We start from the raw sequence: 18005 nt of genomic DNA, 5'->3' as shown, positions 1-18005 counted from the left end.
AGACAGCCACCCACCACGACAAGTGGTGCCCAACGTGAGGCAGCAATGCTAAGGGCCCTGAGGCCCTGATGATCATTGATTGCCAGCGTACCAGACACACTCCCCTTGGTAAGAAAGGAGAAGAGCTGAGCATCAGAGGCAGCAGAGAGCGGGTCAAGACCAACAGCCCCGTAAGTCTTTTTTTTAAAAGTGCTGTCAAGCTAGGACAATTTTATAAAGAAGACCCAGGTCTCATCCCCAAGAGCTTTCAGGCCAAGATTGCAGGAACCCCCAGTCCTAGTGTTGCGTGGGGGAAGGTTTACAGGGACAAAGATAAAGATGGGAACAATAATTACAAAGGAAGAACAGGTCATTTATAAACATTTTAATTTATTTTTAGATTCTTAAGGGACAGAGTTTTCTAAATGGGATCTGAAAAGAATTGTTTGGTGGCTTTACAACACTTTTCCTGGTGCATCTGCAAGACTCCATATTTACCATCAACTTTTGGGACCTAGTTTGTGTGAAGAACACTCACTATGGCACCTGAATTGCTGCCCATGTCCTCTGCCATCCAAGAGACCTTACACCATCATGCAGCACATGGAGGCCTCCTGCCTTTGGTCATGTCTCCCATAAAACCCCTTCTAGCTTCTGTGAAGCTCCCCTTATTCTGCCCCTCTCTGATTTTCCCATACCCTCCCCAGTCCCTGATCTGGAGTAGTGTTGGCCATGCCATCCCAGACCCTCCTTTTCAAGATGGTAATGGTCACACCACCTTGAAACTGTTTTCCAGCTCTTCACCTTCTCTTCCTGGCTCTGATCTCGCCTCTGGCTCTGCCTCTTCTCCCGAATGCACCATCTCTGGAGGCTCTGACCGTTCCATCATAGGGCACGCCTCTTCTAGGGAAGATGGAACCAGAGACCCCGCTCTGGAAACCATTCTTTTTTTTACTCCGCCAAAATGGTGGCGCCCATAACCCCCTGACTGGACCCCCAGACAACTTGCTACAGTTACCCAACATACAACATCAGGGCTTCCACTCTCTCTCCTGAGAGGGTCTCCCCCTTAGTTGCCTCCACCAGCACCATACAGCCCCTCTAAAGCCAGGCTGATCCATCAGACAGTTTGGGACATGTGTTCCAGTGTCGAGAGCCTCCTTTAAATGCAGCCATTGCCATCTGGACTCCCCAAAGAAACTTCATATTCAATGAATTTGTGCCTGCGCCAGTGACCACCGCCATGGATTGCAGTGGCAGGCATCTCCAGCATGCTGTGGCAAACTGCATTCAACAAAGTTTGACACCTAGAGCTCCCAAGCGCCGCCAGCAGAGGAGAAATCATCACCAAGCCTGCTCCAGACAGCAAATTAATGTAACTGTACAAGTTTTCTATAGAAATCATAACACTTCCCCTTTTATTCCTCCTTCCTGGTAAATATATTTTCAGTTGTATTTAGATAATTTTAAGTTTAACCAAGTTCTAGATCACCTTGAAGATGTGTTTGTTTGATTAACCTTTTACAGCTCCCCAGTCTTCATTAAAAAGGAGTAACTTGATTTAATAGTATTAATTGAAGTGATGTAAGCTATTCAATACCAGTATTATTCTTTTGTTGGTTAAAGTTGATTTAGTTTTTACAGACTGTTATTATCTCTTTCAATTTTAATATATACAAAAATGTAAATAGTTCTCAACTAAAGTTACAAGAATTTAATATGACAGAAACAATCCTAACTCCCATTATTCATGTTAAATCTTTAAATGCCTCTATTTTAATTAATTGGAAAAATCGAGTTTTTAGAATGCACTCTTTATACCCTGTCTATTGTCCTTTCTGCAAGGAACCCCGCAGAAAGACAATATCATATTGTAAAAGTATGTGTCTGTCATAGGGTAAGAAGGAAGTGAGTTTTTTTGGGAAGCTGTGATTAAAGCAATCAGTGCTTAGATTTGAATATTGGCACTTAGCTTGGCCACTGAAGGTATGGAGTGCCTTTGAGAACACCAGGGGTGAAAAGAGCAGAGAACTCCTAAGAGAACTTTCTTGGTCCCAGTCCGTGAAGCAAGTCAGACCTTCCCTACCCAGCCAGGGCTGGGTGGGGGAGGCGAAGCCTTGCGGCTGGGTGAAGTAGGCCGGAGCTTCAGGCAAAGGAGGGGAGGTGAAGGCCTTGTAAGATGAAAAAGTGGAACAGCCCTGAAAAGCATTGAGCCACCCCCTACTCCCCAGGAGAGAGAGAAAGCCAGTGCCTGTGCTGCCTTAAAATTCAATATCACAGCCTGACAGCACAGCTGGCCAGAAGGAGAAGTAAGGGATGTGGCACAAAAAAAGTGCCCAGCAGCCGTGGGAGTTCTGATTGTAAGACAAGGAGTGATAGTATAGAATACTTGAAAGACTTAAAGGGAAGAGAAAGAGGAAAAAAAGGAAAAAGAAAAGAGAGACAGTGAGAGTGAGAAAAAAGGACTAGTTTACTTAGATTAATGGCATTAAGTTGAGAACAAAGAAATGAAAGAAAAGACTTTCCTTAAGTGTTACTTTGATTATTACGTTAAACTTATTTTCTTACCTATACCTTTCAATCTTTACATATGTCAAAATTATTTTCTTGTATGTACCCCTTTCATGTTTAATCTTTCCATTAAGATTGTTTATTGTCTGAAGTTTAGCTAAAATTATCAGTTCTATAATTGTCATTTACTTGTTAATAGTGTTTCACTGTTCATTCTTATGTCCCCGGGAATCCCTTTATGAGTTGTCCTAATGCCTCTAGAAGTTACTCCATAAGTATGAAGGAATTTAAGTTGAAGAGTATTCTGGGGCCATAACTTAAAGATTGTTCTCCTGTTTCTAAAAGAAATAAAAAAGGGGGAGTTGTGTAGTGCCCCCGCCCCAGGTGGCAGGGATTCTACCCAGACAGACAGCATGGGTTGAGGGGTGTGATTTAAAGAAGATTCCACCCCTCCACCCTGTGGGGCATGTCCCTGGAAGTCCGGAAAAAGGCATTCCACTCCATCTTGTCAAAGAAGGAATGGCTCCAGAATGTTCTTCCTTTCCTGTACCCCCATTGGTTTCAATTCTACTGCAATGTCCTCACCTTGGTTTTTTCCATTGGTTGTCCTCCTGGATCCACCCATTTGCGGTCCCCTGCTCCTTCTGCTATTGGACCCTGACCCTAAATGCCACCCCTAGCCTGTCATATAAAACCCATGACTACCCCCTTGTTTCTTGTCTTGGTCGCTGGCACAATAAAGGATCGAGGCTTTTGCTAAAGCAAGAAGCATCCTGTTGCCTGCCTTTCCCTGTTGGTCATCAGTGCCTGCCTGAGGTCTGAGACTCCAGGGCCCAGGGGAGTTGTTGCAGCACAGTCCCCATCCCACTCAATTTGGAATTTTAGGAGGTGGCAGGCCATGGGGGGCCACAGGCCCCTGGGCTGGATGCAGGTCCCTGGACACGAACGCCAGCCGTTTTTCATGGGCAACAAAACTGACCAGGCCAGTTTCCTGATGTCCTTTCCAGGAGGTGCTTCCCACTGCCAGGGCAGCCTGAGCTTTAGGTGGTACCAGGTTGCCTCTGGGAGACATCCTGCGCCGTCTGGGATTTCAGGAGGCAGCAGACTAGTTGGGGTCACAGGCCCCTTGGCTGAACGCAGGCCATTTTCCATTGGAAACAAAACTCACCACCCCAGTTTCATGGTGTCACTTTGCAAGAGGCACTTGGCACTGCCAGGGCAGCCCGAGTTGGAGGTGCTGGCAGCTTGGGCCTGGGAGACATCCTGTGGCATTTGGGATTTTAGGAGGCAGCAGCCCACTTGGGGTCACAGGCCTCTGGACATGAATGCCAGTGGAGGAAAGATATAATGTTAAAAGCATGGCCCAGGCAATGCTCCTTTGACAAGTTCTGCCCTGAGCTTTCCTCAGGAAGATCTGAAATGTTCAATGTCACCAGCAAAAGCTCCTGCAATGGCTGCTCGCCATCAGAGCAGGGCTGTCAGCTGTGAAACAAGTGCTGCCACAAGCAGCAGCTTACCCAGGGCAGCAAATCAAGAGCTAGGAAGGAGCCGATCTGAAGGCCAAACTTCCTTAGCTCCTTCTAAAAGAGCTGGAACAGTTCCTCTTTCCAGTGCGGTGGAATGCTGGGCACCACAGTTCTCGGTGAGAACTGGGCACAAGTTTTCTCTCACTGAGTGCTGTGATGGTTTCTGGAGGAGCTCTGGGCTTCTGTGCGTGCTGGCCACAATGAGGAGAGAAGGAATCAAGTGCACTGACACACCTTTGCCTTGAGCATAACCCAGCCTGGACCAAACACACTGAAAGGTTTCCCCCTGTCTCCAAATGGCAGGTCCACTGTTTGACAACTCAGGTTGGTTTGGTGTCAAGGAATTTCCCTGAGAAATACTCAGTTTGTCTTCCTCTCTGCCTTTCCCTCAGCAGCCTTGGGGATGCTCCTATGTGAAGCCATCTGTCTCACAGAGTTTGAGACAACTTAAAACAGGATACTGTGCAATAAGTCGTCTCCTCTAAACCGTTCTAACAATCCCTTTCCAGGAATAGGAAATTATTACTAATAGATGAAAGTGGAAAAAAACCCCAACAGTTTATTAACAAACAGATCCCCCTATGACACGTGTTACAAGGTGGAGCCGGGATCTCTCTCAGGAAGAACAGGAGCTGTCATGGAGTAGTTCTAGCAGCTGATGAAAGCTCGGTGGCTTGTCTGGCATCGACTTTCTGCCAGTGGCAGAGCTCCATGGAACAGTCACAGCAGGTGAAGCAGCTGGGCTGGAGCCCCTCAGTGCCTTTTCTCCCTGGCGTGGCTCAGCTCACAGACTCTTGGGCTGGGAGCAGGGCTGCTCCGCTTCTGCCAGCACCATGTCCCTGGGCTTGGACAAACAGTTTTCTGCTAGGAGAGCCCTGCACTCTGTTCCACATCTCTTTCATAAAGGCCCAAACCAACTCCAAACACTCAGTCTACAGCAGCTTTTCACAATGGGCTGCAAAAATCGAGGACTGCTGCAAGTGAGTGTTGGAAGGCTCTTGTCTTGCTCCTGCCAGCAGAATTCTCTATGATTTTATGCAATTTTATTCAGATGCAACAGGAGAACTGAGGTTTTTTATTAAAATATTCCATAATGAGTAACAGGCCTTGGGAGCATGAGGTACAGAACTGACATGTGAAAGCATGAGCATATCCTCCAAAGTGGTCAGTTTAATTGTCCATTTTATTACTCTTCTATTTACTCTACACTAAGAAGGAAACGCAAGCTTTGCTTGGAGGCAAAGCAGGCATGGGATACACTAGGATCCCTCGCAGGCTCACCAGGGCTGGCAGTGACAAAGCAGGCAGACTGCTTCATTGAGAACCACTACAGAGCTACATCCCAATGCGCTTTTAAGTACTATGGTATTATTAAGAGCTCCTTTTCTGCATGAGATACAAAAAAGGAGGTCCCAAATGATCTTCATGCAAGCATGCAGTAAAGACCTGATCCTGCTATCCTAATGAGGCTTTGGCTTTTGGCAATTACACACTTCCCATTCATCTTTTGATGCAGACACTTGTGGTTTTCCCCTACACCCTTGCAAGGCTGGCAGTTGCTGCTTCCCATTTCCTGTTCTTCCCTAGAGCCAGTACAGTGGCTGCTTTGAAACAAAAAGCCCTGAGATCTGGATAGCTTGAAGGAGCATGAAATGCTAATTGAGTGTTCATGGTGGTCATACCCAGGTCTGCACTTCCCAGTGCTCTGAAGCAGCAGCAGGAGGACCGTGCATCATTCCTGTTGGTGGATGTTCATGTTTCTGGTGTGCAAGAGCAATGACTTTGGGGAGGGACAAAAATGCCCCAATTCAAACAGTGGCTGTGCAAGGAGATGTGAAGTTTCACTGCCTTTTCTAGGATATTTTAGAAAGATGTAAGAGAATATTGAGGCATGGAGTAGGTCCCTAATTTTGTCTCCAGAGAAATCCCCAAAGGCCACATTCACTCTGCTGGTGATGGCAACCCCACAAGCTCACGGGCTAGTTTTCCCGCCAACATGCCACCCTGCCTGGGCTTTACTAGGCCAGGACTAGACCCATAGCTAAACAAACACATGCAGCCAGGTGACATAGAGTTTTTCTTTCAGAAAGCCTAATTAACACAATTCCCATGTCGTTTCTTCTGTAACATCAGAAGGTGGCAACCATGAGAACTTTGCTGGCAAAAGGTTACATTTTGCACTGGGCCTAGAAGTGTTTTTCCCTAAGGCAAAGCAAAGTGAAATGTGAAGTTCAAAAGCTTTAAATGCCTATGAAAGAAAACTGTGGAATAATTTCTGGAAAGGCAGCATTATCAATGATCATGCAGCCCACTAACAGCTGGAGCTGCATCCAGAATTGCTTCTTCCAGCTGTGCAGGAATTCATTTCAGTGGCAAGCACTGTTCCATGATGAACAAATTGTCCCCTAGCTCTGGGCTGAATGGCACCCAGGCTGCGGTACAGATTTGAGGAACCCTTGTCACTTGTTATTGGCCTCCCAGTGCACTCATCCTTCTGCAAACAAGGTGCAAACAACACAGCTGGGCTGCTGTCCTGGGTAAATATACATAAAGAGACTTTTCCAAAGCAGTGCATCTTTTCCCAGTGAAAGACACGAATTCTTCTTACCTATGAAATTGTGATTGAAGACACCTGTGAGCCAGATCTGTGTGAGACTGCAAAGGAGCAAAGCTTTGGGGTTTGGACACTCTTCTCTTTGTTTCTTTTCTCTGGCCTTTTCTGAGCACAGAACACACCTAGGTAGAAATCTTTTGACTATACAGGATCTTTTGGATCCATTGTCCTCCAAACAAGTCAACAGGTGGCCCTGTCGTAATATCAAGTAGCAAAGAGCAGCACAAATGACACCAAGAAAACATGGCCAAAGAGGAAGAGGAGAGGCCCAGTGAGGAGGAAAGGATGTGGTGGGACCCTGGCTCATTGAGTGAGCTGCACTCCCATAATCTCTAGGCTAGCAGGACCTGGTCTCACATTCTCCTCCTGGTTTATTTAAATTTAATTAATTAATTTATTTTTTTTCATCATCAAAATTAAAAATATGTAATCAAGATTTAAAGGTACAATCAAAACACATTTATTCAAAACTACATCTAAGGATCAGAACATATGTACATCTACTACAAAACCTAACATATAAATCCTATTCTTCAAACACTCTTCATTCAGGCAGCAGCTTTTTCCTGAGCTTGGAGGAAAGAGATCTCTTCTGTACAGCAGGCAAGGACTTTCTGGGTAAGGCACCATGGGAATTGTCCAGAGGAACCTTCTCGGTAAGACTGTAACCAGTCCGATCTGCAAAATGGAGACACAAAGTTTAACAGGGGCCACAATGCAAACCTAAAGCAGCTAAATTCCATATCTCATGGGACAGACTTCCTGCAAACTTCTAAAGAGCTGCACAGGGAAACATGCTCCTGCTGGCAGATACTTGAGGCAGGCCAAGGGAAAACCCTGGCCCACTTCCACAGGAATGCCACAGGAGCACCCTGGCCTCTGGGCTGCCCTGGGACAGCAGGGAGCCCAGAGCCCTGTGCTCTCCAGCAATGGCTCAGCTGCACATGCACCCTCCTGCTCCTCTGCCTGCCCCACAGCTGAGCAGCCCTCCAGCTCCACAGGCACTGGCAGCAGCACAGCTCATTGCAGGGGCACATGCAGGCACAGCTGTTCACTGAGAATGTGCACAGGCTCTCTGGGCTGCCACAAGACCCTTCCTCCCACCTGAGATTGGCCCAGCTCTACCCCCTCACCTCTGTGTGAGGCTGAGCCATGATCAGCCTTCACCTTTTCCTCAGTCTGGAGTTGCTTCAGGCTCCCCATGCCATGACTAGGAAGGGCGATGGAGAGAGAGGGGGCAGGTGCACACCCTTCCTTAGCATTTGGTCTCTTTTGGCACAGCTAACAAGGCAGATCTGGAGGTGTCCAACTCAGCACGTTGTCATCTCTCTGGAGAACATCATGCCTTCACCAGCCCAACATTTTGGAGAGGTTTTCCCGCACATGTGGAGGCTGGCTGGCAGCACATCTCTTCAGCTTGGTGCCCATCACCTTGTAGAGGGCATAGGCAAGCTTGGTGGCCACAGTGCGGACATTGGCGCTTCGCACCGGCAGCGCCTTGTTCTCCAGGAAGGACCAGAGCACGGGCAGGGCGTCGTGCTGGACCACTTCAGGGCTCCTGGCATAAACCCACTCCACAAGCACTGCCGGGAGAGAGACACAGCTTCTCAACCACCAGCCTAATGCAAACAGGGATCTACCTCTGCTCTTGCTAATTGGAAGCCTTCTGGCTAAGATCAGCAAAATAGCACAGAGCCCCATGATCCAGAAACGGGCAAAGCAGCTGATCATCCTGGAAACAGAACCACCAACCCCTCAGGACTAATTTCTCCAACCACAGCCTTGTCCCTGTGGCAGACTTTGTACCTTTACTAAATTATTGCACAATCACTTTCTGCATGAGCAATGAATGAAATGTCCAGTTGCTTTTTATTTCCATTAAGAAGTTGTCTAAACCCACACTGAAGATTTGGAAATGCACCATAGAGAAGAAATGGAGGGATTTCTAATAAAAGGGATGATTCCATTTTCATAACTTTGATGTCAAGTGCCACATGTTTAATCTGGCTCTTCCCTTTGCTCAGTGGCACACTGCAAAGGGCAGGATTAGAACACACCTCAAAACTCCAGCCCACCAGAGATGGCTGCTGCTTGACAGTTGGATTGGAAACATCAGTGACTAGCTGGTGTCTTTGGCAGAATGCTTCTGGGGCTTCCAACAAGCAGCTGTTTCAAACCTCAGGGTGCCTTAGAGAATTATCCAGACCCCATTGCTATGGCATTTGAGCATCTCCACATTTTAATGCCATTTCCCCTCCCAATCTTAATGGCATTTTTTCTTATAATGTCCACTGAAGTAGGGGCATAGAGAGAGCAAAATGCTACACAAGGGACTGAAATTCATCCAAAACACAAGTATTTTCTCATATTGTCTCTGAAAACTGCTCTCTGCTCATTTTCTGAACCAAACTATGTCAAACACAGACAAAAATTTACTACCAACAGGCTCCTTGCATGGCAGATTTGGCTGAAAGATCAAATCCTGAAAAGCTCTGGAGACCATTCTTATTTTCTGATCAGGCAAAATGTTATCTAGTAGCCATTTATTATTCTGTGGTGGAAGAGACTTCATTTTCTCTATGCTTTTAATCCACTGGCAGTCATCAACATTAAAACAGCTCCTGAAAGTACCCAAACCCCAATTGTGCTAAGCAGGAAAAGGGTTATGATACCCATTTTAACATGGGAATTCATTTGAGTTTAAATACAATTAAAGACATTGGTGACTATTGAAGGTAAGGAACAGCTGTCTCTTCCTACTGAATCTCAGAGAGAACATCTACTTTTTCTAAAGTAGTCCTAATTTATGTTTCATTCCTTTATTTGAAAAAGAGATCAAAAGATCTGTAAAACTAAATTCCCTGTTGCTGGAGATCTACTTTTTTCAAAGCTCTTTAAAGGGCCTTTGACATTCCCAATTGCTGAACATGCCCTTTTGAGATTCCTAATGAAGACACAAAGTGTATTAAACCTTGCATTCAAAGATATTGGCCTAATTAGCAGTGGCTTTAGCCCCAGTTAAAGCAAGGCTATCAATAGTCTGTTCTAGTATATATTGGGATTATAATTTTCCCATTCCTTGGCTATTGCTGACATAGCAAGCACCTCTGAGGAATCAATTATCAGCTGCATTTGTAACATTTTGGACAGTGCTGACACAGGCAGACACTGTTTGCACACCCTGAAATGCTCAGTCCAGTGCCACTTTGACAGCACAGGCAGGGAGCCTCAGCACTCTGCTTCTGCCCCTCTGCCCCCAAAGGCTGCCTTGCACTAAATCCCTGCCTCTAATACGTCTGTTGACTTTTGACCTAAGCTGTGACCCCAGGCTCTGCACAGTTCAGCCTCAAAGCTTTCCAAGAGAAAAACAAGAGTTCTGTGAGGACAAAACAAACTGATCCCCTGAAACAGCATTTGCCACCATTTTCCCTAAAAGATGACAGATGTCCCTGAGCTTCCAAGAGAGGAGCCAGCTGGGGTATTTTGAGTCCCTCCCTTTCCTGGAGCTGGGTTCTGAGATGCCCCAGTGGGAGCTCAGCCCCGAGGCCGAGCTCTGTCCCCATCTCAGGTGCTGCACAGCTCTGCAGCAGCCAGGGAAACCTGCCAAATACACCTGCCTTGGGCACTGGGCAGGAGGGACAAGCTCAGCACCTCCTGGTTTGGAGGAGCTACTCTGCTGTCTGCTCACAGGCATTGCCTGTAAATACTCCCTGGGAAGACCTCTTGGCTTACAAGGGGAGGCCATACCTGTGATACACTCCGTGACATCCAGCAGAGCTTGGCCACTCAGTTGATTCCACTGGTAGCTGAACTCCTTCAGCAGTGACACTTTATCTACAAGTGAAACACATGTTTCTGCTCACTTTTCTGAGGCCATAGGAGAAAGGACAGTGCAGAGGGAAAGGGTAGGGGCAACCCCATTCTATAAAATAAAGTACATTTCTGCTGGTTTTTGAATCCTTTTCTTCTTTCCTTCCAGTCTGCTTGGCAGGGATTTAAATTGCAAAAGAAAAGCTCTCCTTTCACATTTGTAAATGCAAAGTTGTCTGCTGTATCAGGAGCTATGTTAAAACATTTCCCATCAGGGACATCAAGAGTTCAGTCACATGTAAGTAGTGAAATGGTTTTGCATCCCAGAGCAAAAAGGAAGAACCCCATACTTGGGACACAGAAAGGCACCGAGTCAGGCAGTTCCTGAGTTCACAGAGCAGCTGAGGAGGAGAAAGTGGCAACTCCCCTTGAACACCTGCCTCTTCAACACTCCTATTTTCAGGCATATTTCCTCAGTGTGGCATTTTCAGAGCTGACATAAATCTGTGTGGCAAAGGAATTGAGAGCAGCCTTTGCCTATGTAGCTAACTGCTGTAGACATCTTGCCCCATGCAAAACAACATGTGGAACAGGGCATCATTGACAGCTGGGTTTATACCTGTTTGTTATAAAGAAATGAACTTGGGGAATCCTAAGTTCCCCTTTGAAAATAGAAGACAAAGAAGAAAAGGGGTAAATAGGCAGCTAATGCCTATCATGTAGAGCATTCCCGGTGGCTGCTCTGCAGGAGCTCTGATGGGTCACTCTCCCTTCATGCCAAGAGCAAAGCTATTCATTTGGGAAGTCAAACGGGGCCCAAGCAAACTCCAAACCCCCTTTGCCTCTGAACTGTAGCAAAGCTGTAGTCTGGGACTTGCTCTTCAGACAGGCAGCACAGAGCCAAGGGCTCCTGGGACTTTTGGGAAATGCTGATCACGTTCAAGCCTGTTGGGGGACTGGTGCATAAGGACTGCACCTGCACAGCTTCTGGGGGATGCCAGCTGGAGCTTTCCACAGACAACAGCAGCTATCAAGGCACTCAGCACTCTCTTGTGTCGGAGAGACAGAGACACAGGTGAGGAGAGTCCATGCCAGGGCTCAGCCTTACCTAAATGAGCAATGGATTCTTCCAGCGCTTTCACAGCTGCGGCACGAACCCTGGGGTCCTTGGAGTTCAGGTTCTTCGTTATTCCTTCCACCAAACCAATGATCACCGGGTTCAAGGCATCTTTCAGGACGCCTGTGATTTCAGCCAGCACGTCCAGCGCCTTCTGCTTCACTTTCTTGTGGCTGTCAGATATTCTCAGGACAAAATAATCAAAAATCTGTGAATAGAACAAACATGAAAGCTGGATTCACATGTCCTTGTTTGAAGAGTGGATGTAGCAGTCAGCAATGTAAAAGATGAGAGTGATCCTTTCTGTCAGGTCAGCACTTGCTTGCACAATTTCACTCTTTTCCTGTGGGCCACTCACTGGAATGGTGGCGCAACCTCATGCTGCTAGAAAGATTTTCTTCTGTTTTTAAGAGGTTTTGTTGGGGACAGAAGAGTTCCTATGGTATTTCACTCCATCTGTAAATCATTAAATCCATTCCATTTATTCATGCTAAAGACTACCTTTGCTTTAGAAGTATGGAAGCAGATGTTTACAATGCCCGGTTTTCTATACAGTTGCCTCAAGTACTGAGGGCAATTAGGATTTTGCCAAAACTACGGCTGGAGGAGATCTAAGTTTTCTTTTGTTTGTCTCAGCGGCAGTATCTGGAGAAGTGCAGGACTCTGATCAACTCTTCCAGGACGCAGACCATTTCTCTAAGTAACAGGTAGACTTCTGGAATTTAATGAGCTGTACAGCCCTCATTAGAGCAGGTTCAGTCCCTTGACAGACACATCATCAGGCACCTTTTCTTGGAGAAAGGGGAAAAGCAGCTACTGGGAGGAGATGGCAGAGATGAGTCCTTAGCTGTTTTCCTCCTTTTCCAAGGAGAAAAAAAGACCCCCCAAGAAGGGTGAGCACTGTCTTTACCAAGAGGAATAGGAACAAGGATGGAAATGAGAGCCAGAGTTGTGCCTGTGCAAGACTAGATGGAGTATATGGAAGTATTCTTAAAAAAAACCTGGGTTTAAACCATCCCAGTCTGATCTTCTCTTCCCTAGGTAAACCCATTTTTGGTCTAGAGAATAATTGCCATGCTTTCAGTGGCTGGATTGCCTTCACTTAACCCAGCTGGGAGTAGGAGAGAGCAGCAGTCACACCAGCAGAAAATTCTGTCATCATCTGATGAACAGCATCAATAGGCTCCTGCCAGACGTATACAGCTGGACTGAAATAACTTGTCCTGAAGCCTGGACCTGCATTAAATTTGTCTGGGTAAGAGGGACCAGCATGTCCCAAACAGCCAGGATGGAATGCCAAGACACACTGAATTAACTTTACTGCTACAGGCTTAGGAAAGGAGCTAAAGGAAAGGAGCAATGAAGATACCCTACATACTTGGACAATGTTAGTGGAGATGAGCTGGGGGCTGGTTTTGCACAGGTCTTGGAGGAGTGACACTCCTTCCATGCGCATCTGAAACCCGTTGGCCTCCAGGAGATTGTAAAGCTTCTGGAGCAGCTCCGTTTCTTCCTCAACCGGAGGTAACGTGACCTGGGCTTGTGCACGGTGTAGGAGGCATCCATCAGAGGTAGATTTCACCCTGGAAAATAAAACCAAATGAGGACCTGTTGGTGATAATACCTTCAGTAAATTGTGAGCAAAACATCTTCAGTAGCTTTTCTAATGATGTGATTTCAAGCTGGAAAGTCATGAGGCTCTGAAAAACAACGTGGACCTAATGACAATCATTTTGGGAGACAATCTGCAAGGAACGTTCTCACCAGTGCTCACTCAGAAAAAGCAAGGATAAGATGCATCTGATCTATCTTCAGATGGCTGTCAAGGCACACAGGTCACATTGCTTTGTGGAGAAAGAGACACACTACTTCCAAGTTTAAGTGGCTCCTCATATGGGATGTTTTTGTCTCATAATAAGGAAACTCATCACTCTGGAGAAGTGTCTCTACAACCAGGCATGACAATCTGCAAAAATAGCTCAGATGCATCTGAACAGATGAACAGGGTCATATGTGAAAGATTCAGAAAATCAGTCACAGAGATAAAAACAGAAGCCAGACACCCCAGAACTATGCTCACATTTCATTTGCTTCCCTAGAGACTAGATCCACAGCTTAACAACCCCCCTGGGAACAATTCTCCTGGATCAACCTGTCTCTTCCATGAGCATGGAAAGATGCTAGCTATGCTACTGAGGCATGTGGTCACTTTCCTGCCACTGCTGAGCGTGACAGAGCTAAATAAATCCCCTCTGTGATCAGAGGAGAACAGGTACAAGTAGCTCTGCAACTGCCATGAAGAGACAGCAAGGACCAAATTCCTGTCTTAAATGCTGATTGCAGCACAGGATGAAATAAACCAAACATGCTGTCTCCATCAAGCAAATCAGATGAAGGACAGGAATATCAAGACAAAAAGTCCACATTGAGACACCTGTTGCCTGAAGTTGATCAGGAATTGCATTGCTACTTACTACTCAAACTTGATACTGTTTCAGGGTAAGAAAACCATGATTCAGCCAGGCCAAACCACATGCATGAGAACTGCATCTTTGTGGAATGGCATCCTGCTTCTAGACTGAGACTTCTCATCAAAACACCCATCAGGAAAAGACTCCACTCAGATGAAAAAAAAGCCCTGGTTGAATTTCCTTGTCCCAAGTCAGGCAGCAGAAACTTGGCCCTGTCACAGCCTCCATACCACTGCCCTTGCCACTGCACTGGATCGTCTGAGCTGCAACCAATGGGGTCTTTTTGTCTCTCAGTTGTGAAAACCCCTCCAAAGAAGTTGTGTTCAGTGTAATGCAGAAGTAGACATTTTTTTATCATAGAGCATTTGTAGGGAAAGAGAACAATCTGTGTCACTGGCCATCTCTGCCAGAAAGATTTTCCTGAGGAAGAGACATGTACAGCTTGTCATGTGCTTTGTCACATCTGAATAAAGTGCTCAGTACTGTTTGCTAGAAGACAATGTGGCCTGGGGCTTCTTGGAGCCATCGTTCCTCTTCTTCACCAGCTCCTTGACAGATGGGCATTCAGCCTTCTGGTTTTCCATCCCCTACAAACACATAGAGAAACCCCATCAATCTTTAGAGTATAAAATAGGAAATTCCCTGTTTAAAACACAAGTTAGAACCAGGATCACTGCTACCAAGGCTTAGGGAAACATTTCCTAACTTGCAGATAGAAACAGCCCAGGGATTCAGTGATGCCAACTCTTTGCTTTCAATAGCCCAAGGCAGGCTATGGGTGCTACTAGACTGAGCAGCAGTCTAAAATCCCAAATTCATTAGTCTTCAGCATAAATGGGAATAATGCAAACTGGCAGGCAACAAGTGTTCGTAAACAACAGAAGCAACAGAAAAATCTGGACTCTCTGGGGGTTGGCCCATTGTGTTGGAAGGATTTGGTTCAACACTCACTCTCCCTCTGCCTGAACAAAGGCATGCTCCCTTCTGTAATGTCGATAAAAAAAATAAAATCCCCGCCCCCCCCACAAAAAAAACAAACAAAAAAAAAAAAAAAAAAAACCCAAAAAACAAAAACAAAAACAAAGGGGTTTCCACTGGATGCTGCTGAATTCACCAAGATTTTTCCAGTTCCACAGAGCTTGACAGCAGGGCAGTATTCCCAAAAGACTGTAACTGTAGTAACTAGGATTGACTTGGCCATCTTTTGTAAATTTGGAAATTTTTAGTACTACTACTTCCAGTATCTTTTGCAAAGACTCTGTTCTCTTCAGAAGCACTATTCTCACTTAATTGCTTTACTGGGGACAGAGGAGGGAGAGCATGGTGGGGGCTTACACTTAAATGTAAACCCATTTGCTCTCTTTCCCTTTCTTCTTTGTGAATGATATTGAAAATATTCCAAACTCCACTTTTTCCCTAATAACATCAATTTCTTTGTGGTTTGCAGATGAACAGGCTGAGGATTAACATCTCATTCCCAGGAGAAAAATGATTCAGTAGAAGAGGAATGAGATCAAGACAGATTGGGGATGTTTGATCTCATATTAGCAGTGGCAATACTTGCACCAAGGAGCCATTTCTACTGCCAAGCACTTACTTTCTTCTGCATTCTTGTCAGAATATCTTCCAGGTCATGGGTGGAAAGAGATCGCTCCAAAAGCATTTTAAATTTTTGATGATTGAGCAACATCTTCACCATCTCCTGTCCATAATGCCTAAGGGAGGGAGGGAGGGAGGAAAGGAAAGAAAAGTGAACAAAGAAAGGAAGAGTGTGAACAGAAGAGGCTTATACCTTAAACTCATCATGTGCAATCCTTGCACAAGAAGGCATTACCTACTCAGCAAAGAAGGAGATTTGCCTCCACTTGACACTGCACAGTGCTGTCAGATGAACACAGGAGGCAAGAGGAGAATGTGGGGCAACAGAAAAATACCATTTCACTCTGAAACTGTGGGTGTGCTCCTGTGGGATCAAAGGATCCCAGAGAACAAGCAAAACACATCTGCTTTGTTGTCAGAGCCTATTAGCAGTGTCTTGCTGCCATTGCACAATAATTTGCCTTTCTTTAACTGGCAGGGAAGCCAGGACAAAACACCTCCTGCATCCTATTGATTATTCTATACTATATGCATGCACAGGGGCAGCTAGTTGCTCTGGTGTTCTTGGCAGCTATTAATGGGAATTTCATCATCAGAGTAAGGGGACTTTGGTTGTTTGGGTTGATTTTGCCACTGGGAAACCACAGTTTTCTTCAAGAAGAAATTTGGAGGTCACTGAGCCACAGATAACAGCATTCTAGAAATCTGCAGACCAAGTTCAGAAAGACTGAATATGTTGGCTAAAGACCCCTGAAATATTTATAGGAATGTATTAAATTAATGAAAAACAAATGTTTGGGATCCTTCAGTAATGAATATTAGCCAACACTTTGGCTTTGTGTTGTGCACCTAAAGACAATCAAAACTGTTGGACTGGCTCATCTGAGCTCTTTTGATCTCAGTAAAGAATCCTTCAAGCCACAGGAAGTTGGCAATGCTCATTTCTGCTGGCCAACCTCAGGTTACCCAGTACAGCCATTTGCCCAGGCAAGCCAGAGCAGTGGTCAAAGCACCAAGGCTGACAGAGCTCCAGAAGCCTTTGGACAATGCTCTCAAGCACATGCAGTGACTCTTGGGGTCACTGCATATGACCAGGAGTGTGACTGGATGACCCTGATGGGTCCCTTCCAACTCAGCATATTCCATGCTTCTACGACCCTTATTCACACAGTGAGGGAACTTCATATTTCCTTTAGTTTCCACTCTTGTGGGGTTTTACCTTTATAACCAGGCACAAAAGGCTTTTCCTGTTTTAGGAGGTGAAATGAAGATCATTACCTTGTGTCCTGGTGACAGTCCTGAGCAAGCTTCCCTGCCACGTGTGCCAGCCTCTCAGCCCTGGCTGTGCCTGCCAGCTTTGTGACTCCAATTCTCTCCATCAGGGACAGGAGGAGCTCGGCCCCACACTTCCGCACCTGGGCGTGGCGGCTCCTGGGAAGGAGAGAGCAAACCCTGGGGCACAGGGAGAAGGAGCAGCAGCAGCACAGGCCTTGGCCAGAGCCTGCTCCCTGTCCTTGCTGGGGGAAGGAGGCCTGGCTTCTCCCTGCAACTTTAGACACCGCTAGAAGGTTCTGAACTCAGGTAAACACAAAGCTAGCATTCTACAGAAGGACTGCCTGCAAGGCAGAGGGAGGAATTCAGTCTCCCTGCACTCTCTGATACTCAGCTCCTTTCACAGTATTTACTCTGAGAAAGATTAAGGAAATAGATTACACATGAATGATTTAGAAATTAAAGATAACTCATGCTGACCCATCAGAGGGCACCCAGTACACAGAGCTGCAGCAGGACTGAGGCTCTTTCCACCCATGATCCCCAAATCTGCAGACCTCTGGGAAGAAACAAATGCAGGGAAAACACATTGTGGGCCATGAAGTTGCAGAATATCCAGCAATGCAGCCTGTTTCTTCTGTGAGGCTTGGCAACGGATACATCTGAATGTTTTACCCTATTCCAAAGCTGAGGAAAGGAGGGACAGGCAGTTTAGCCAGGCTGTCCTGTTCTAGAGAGTGTCTCTTGGGAACTATCAGGCCCAGCACCAATATTTAAGGCAGCATTTGCTTCAACTGTCCCATGGCAGTCAGGCTGTGAAGGTGCCTTTAAAGGGATTCATCATCCCAAGGCTAACATGAAACATGAGTTTGAATAGAAAGTAGAGTTCTATGGCCAGGACAGTCATACAAGACTCCTTTTGGCAGGAGCTGCACCTGCTGTGCAGGCTGTGCCACACCCAGCAGATTGTCTCCCATGTGCTCCACGCCTCAGCAAGTACCCTCCTCCTTTCTCAAGCTAATGGCATCATGAGGAGACATGGTTTTCCCAGGGCCCCTGTGGTTAGTGCTGTGAAATACCAAACAGCACTCACAGCTGCAATTGCA

General features: G+C 46.1%; 1 protein-coding gene across 1 annotated transcript; it reads right to left on the bottom strand.

Moving 5' to 3' along the window:
- Window positions 1-10394: 10394 nt before the first annotated feature.
- Window positions 10395-17876, bottom strand: LOC135292919 (TOG array regulator of axonemal microtubules protein 2-like). Its single transcript, XM_064406975.1, has 6 exons — window positions 17809-17876; window positions 16906-17058; window positions 15626-15743; window positions 14512-14615; window positions 12936-13140; window positions 10395-11765 (listed from the first exon to the last, which is right to left on the bottom strand). Exons 1-6 carry the CDS (start codon window positions 17874-17876, stop codon window positions 11322-11324), a joined length of 1092 nt encoding a protein of 363 aa, XP_064263045.1. The 3' UTR covers window positions 10395-11321.
- Window positions 17877-18005: the final 129 nt, after the last annotated feature.

The sequence above is a fragment of the Passer domesticus genome, unplaced genomic scaffold, assembly GCF_036417665.1.
Source record: "Passer domesticus isolate bPasDom1 unplaced genomic scaffold, bPasDom1.hap1 HAP1_SCAFFOLD_58, whole genome shotgun sequence".
Taxonomy (NCBI): domain Eukaryota; kingdom Metazoa; phylum Chordata; class Aves; order Passeriformes; family Passeridae; genus Passer; species Passer domesticus.
Note: the sequence above shows the minus strand (reverse complement) of the source record. Positions and strands in the feature narration are given on the sequence as shown.

Excerpts from the sequence above, each read along its gene's own strand:
- LOC135292919 (XM_064406975.1), bottom strand. The coding sequence starts at position 17,876 with ATGGGAGACAATCTGCTGGGTGTGGCACAGCCTGCACAGCAGGTGCAG. Across the intron at positions 17,059-17,808 it reads CTCCTGCCAAAAGGAGTCTT|GAGCCGCCACGCCCAGGTGC; the intron begins GTATGACTGTCC and ends TCTCCTTCCCAG. Across the intron at positions 11,766-12,935 it reads TCTCCACTAACATTGTCCAA|ATTTTTGATTATTTTGTCCT; the intron begins GTATGTAGGGTA and ends TTCTATTCACAG.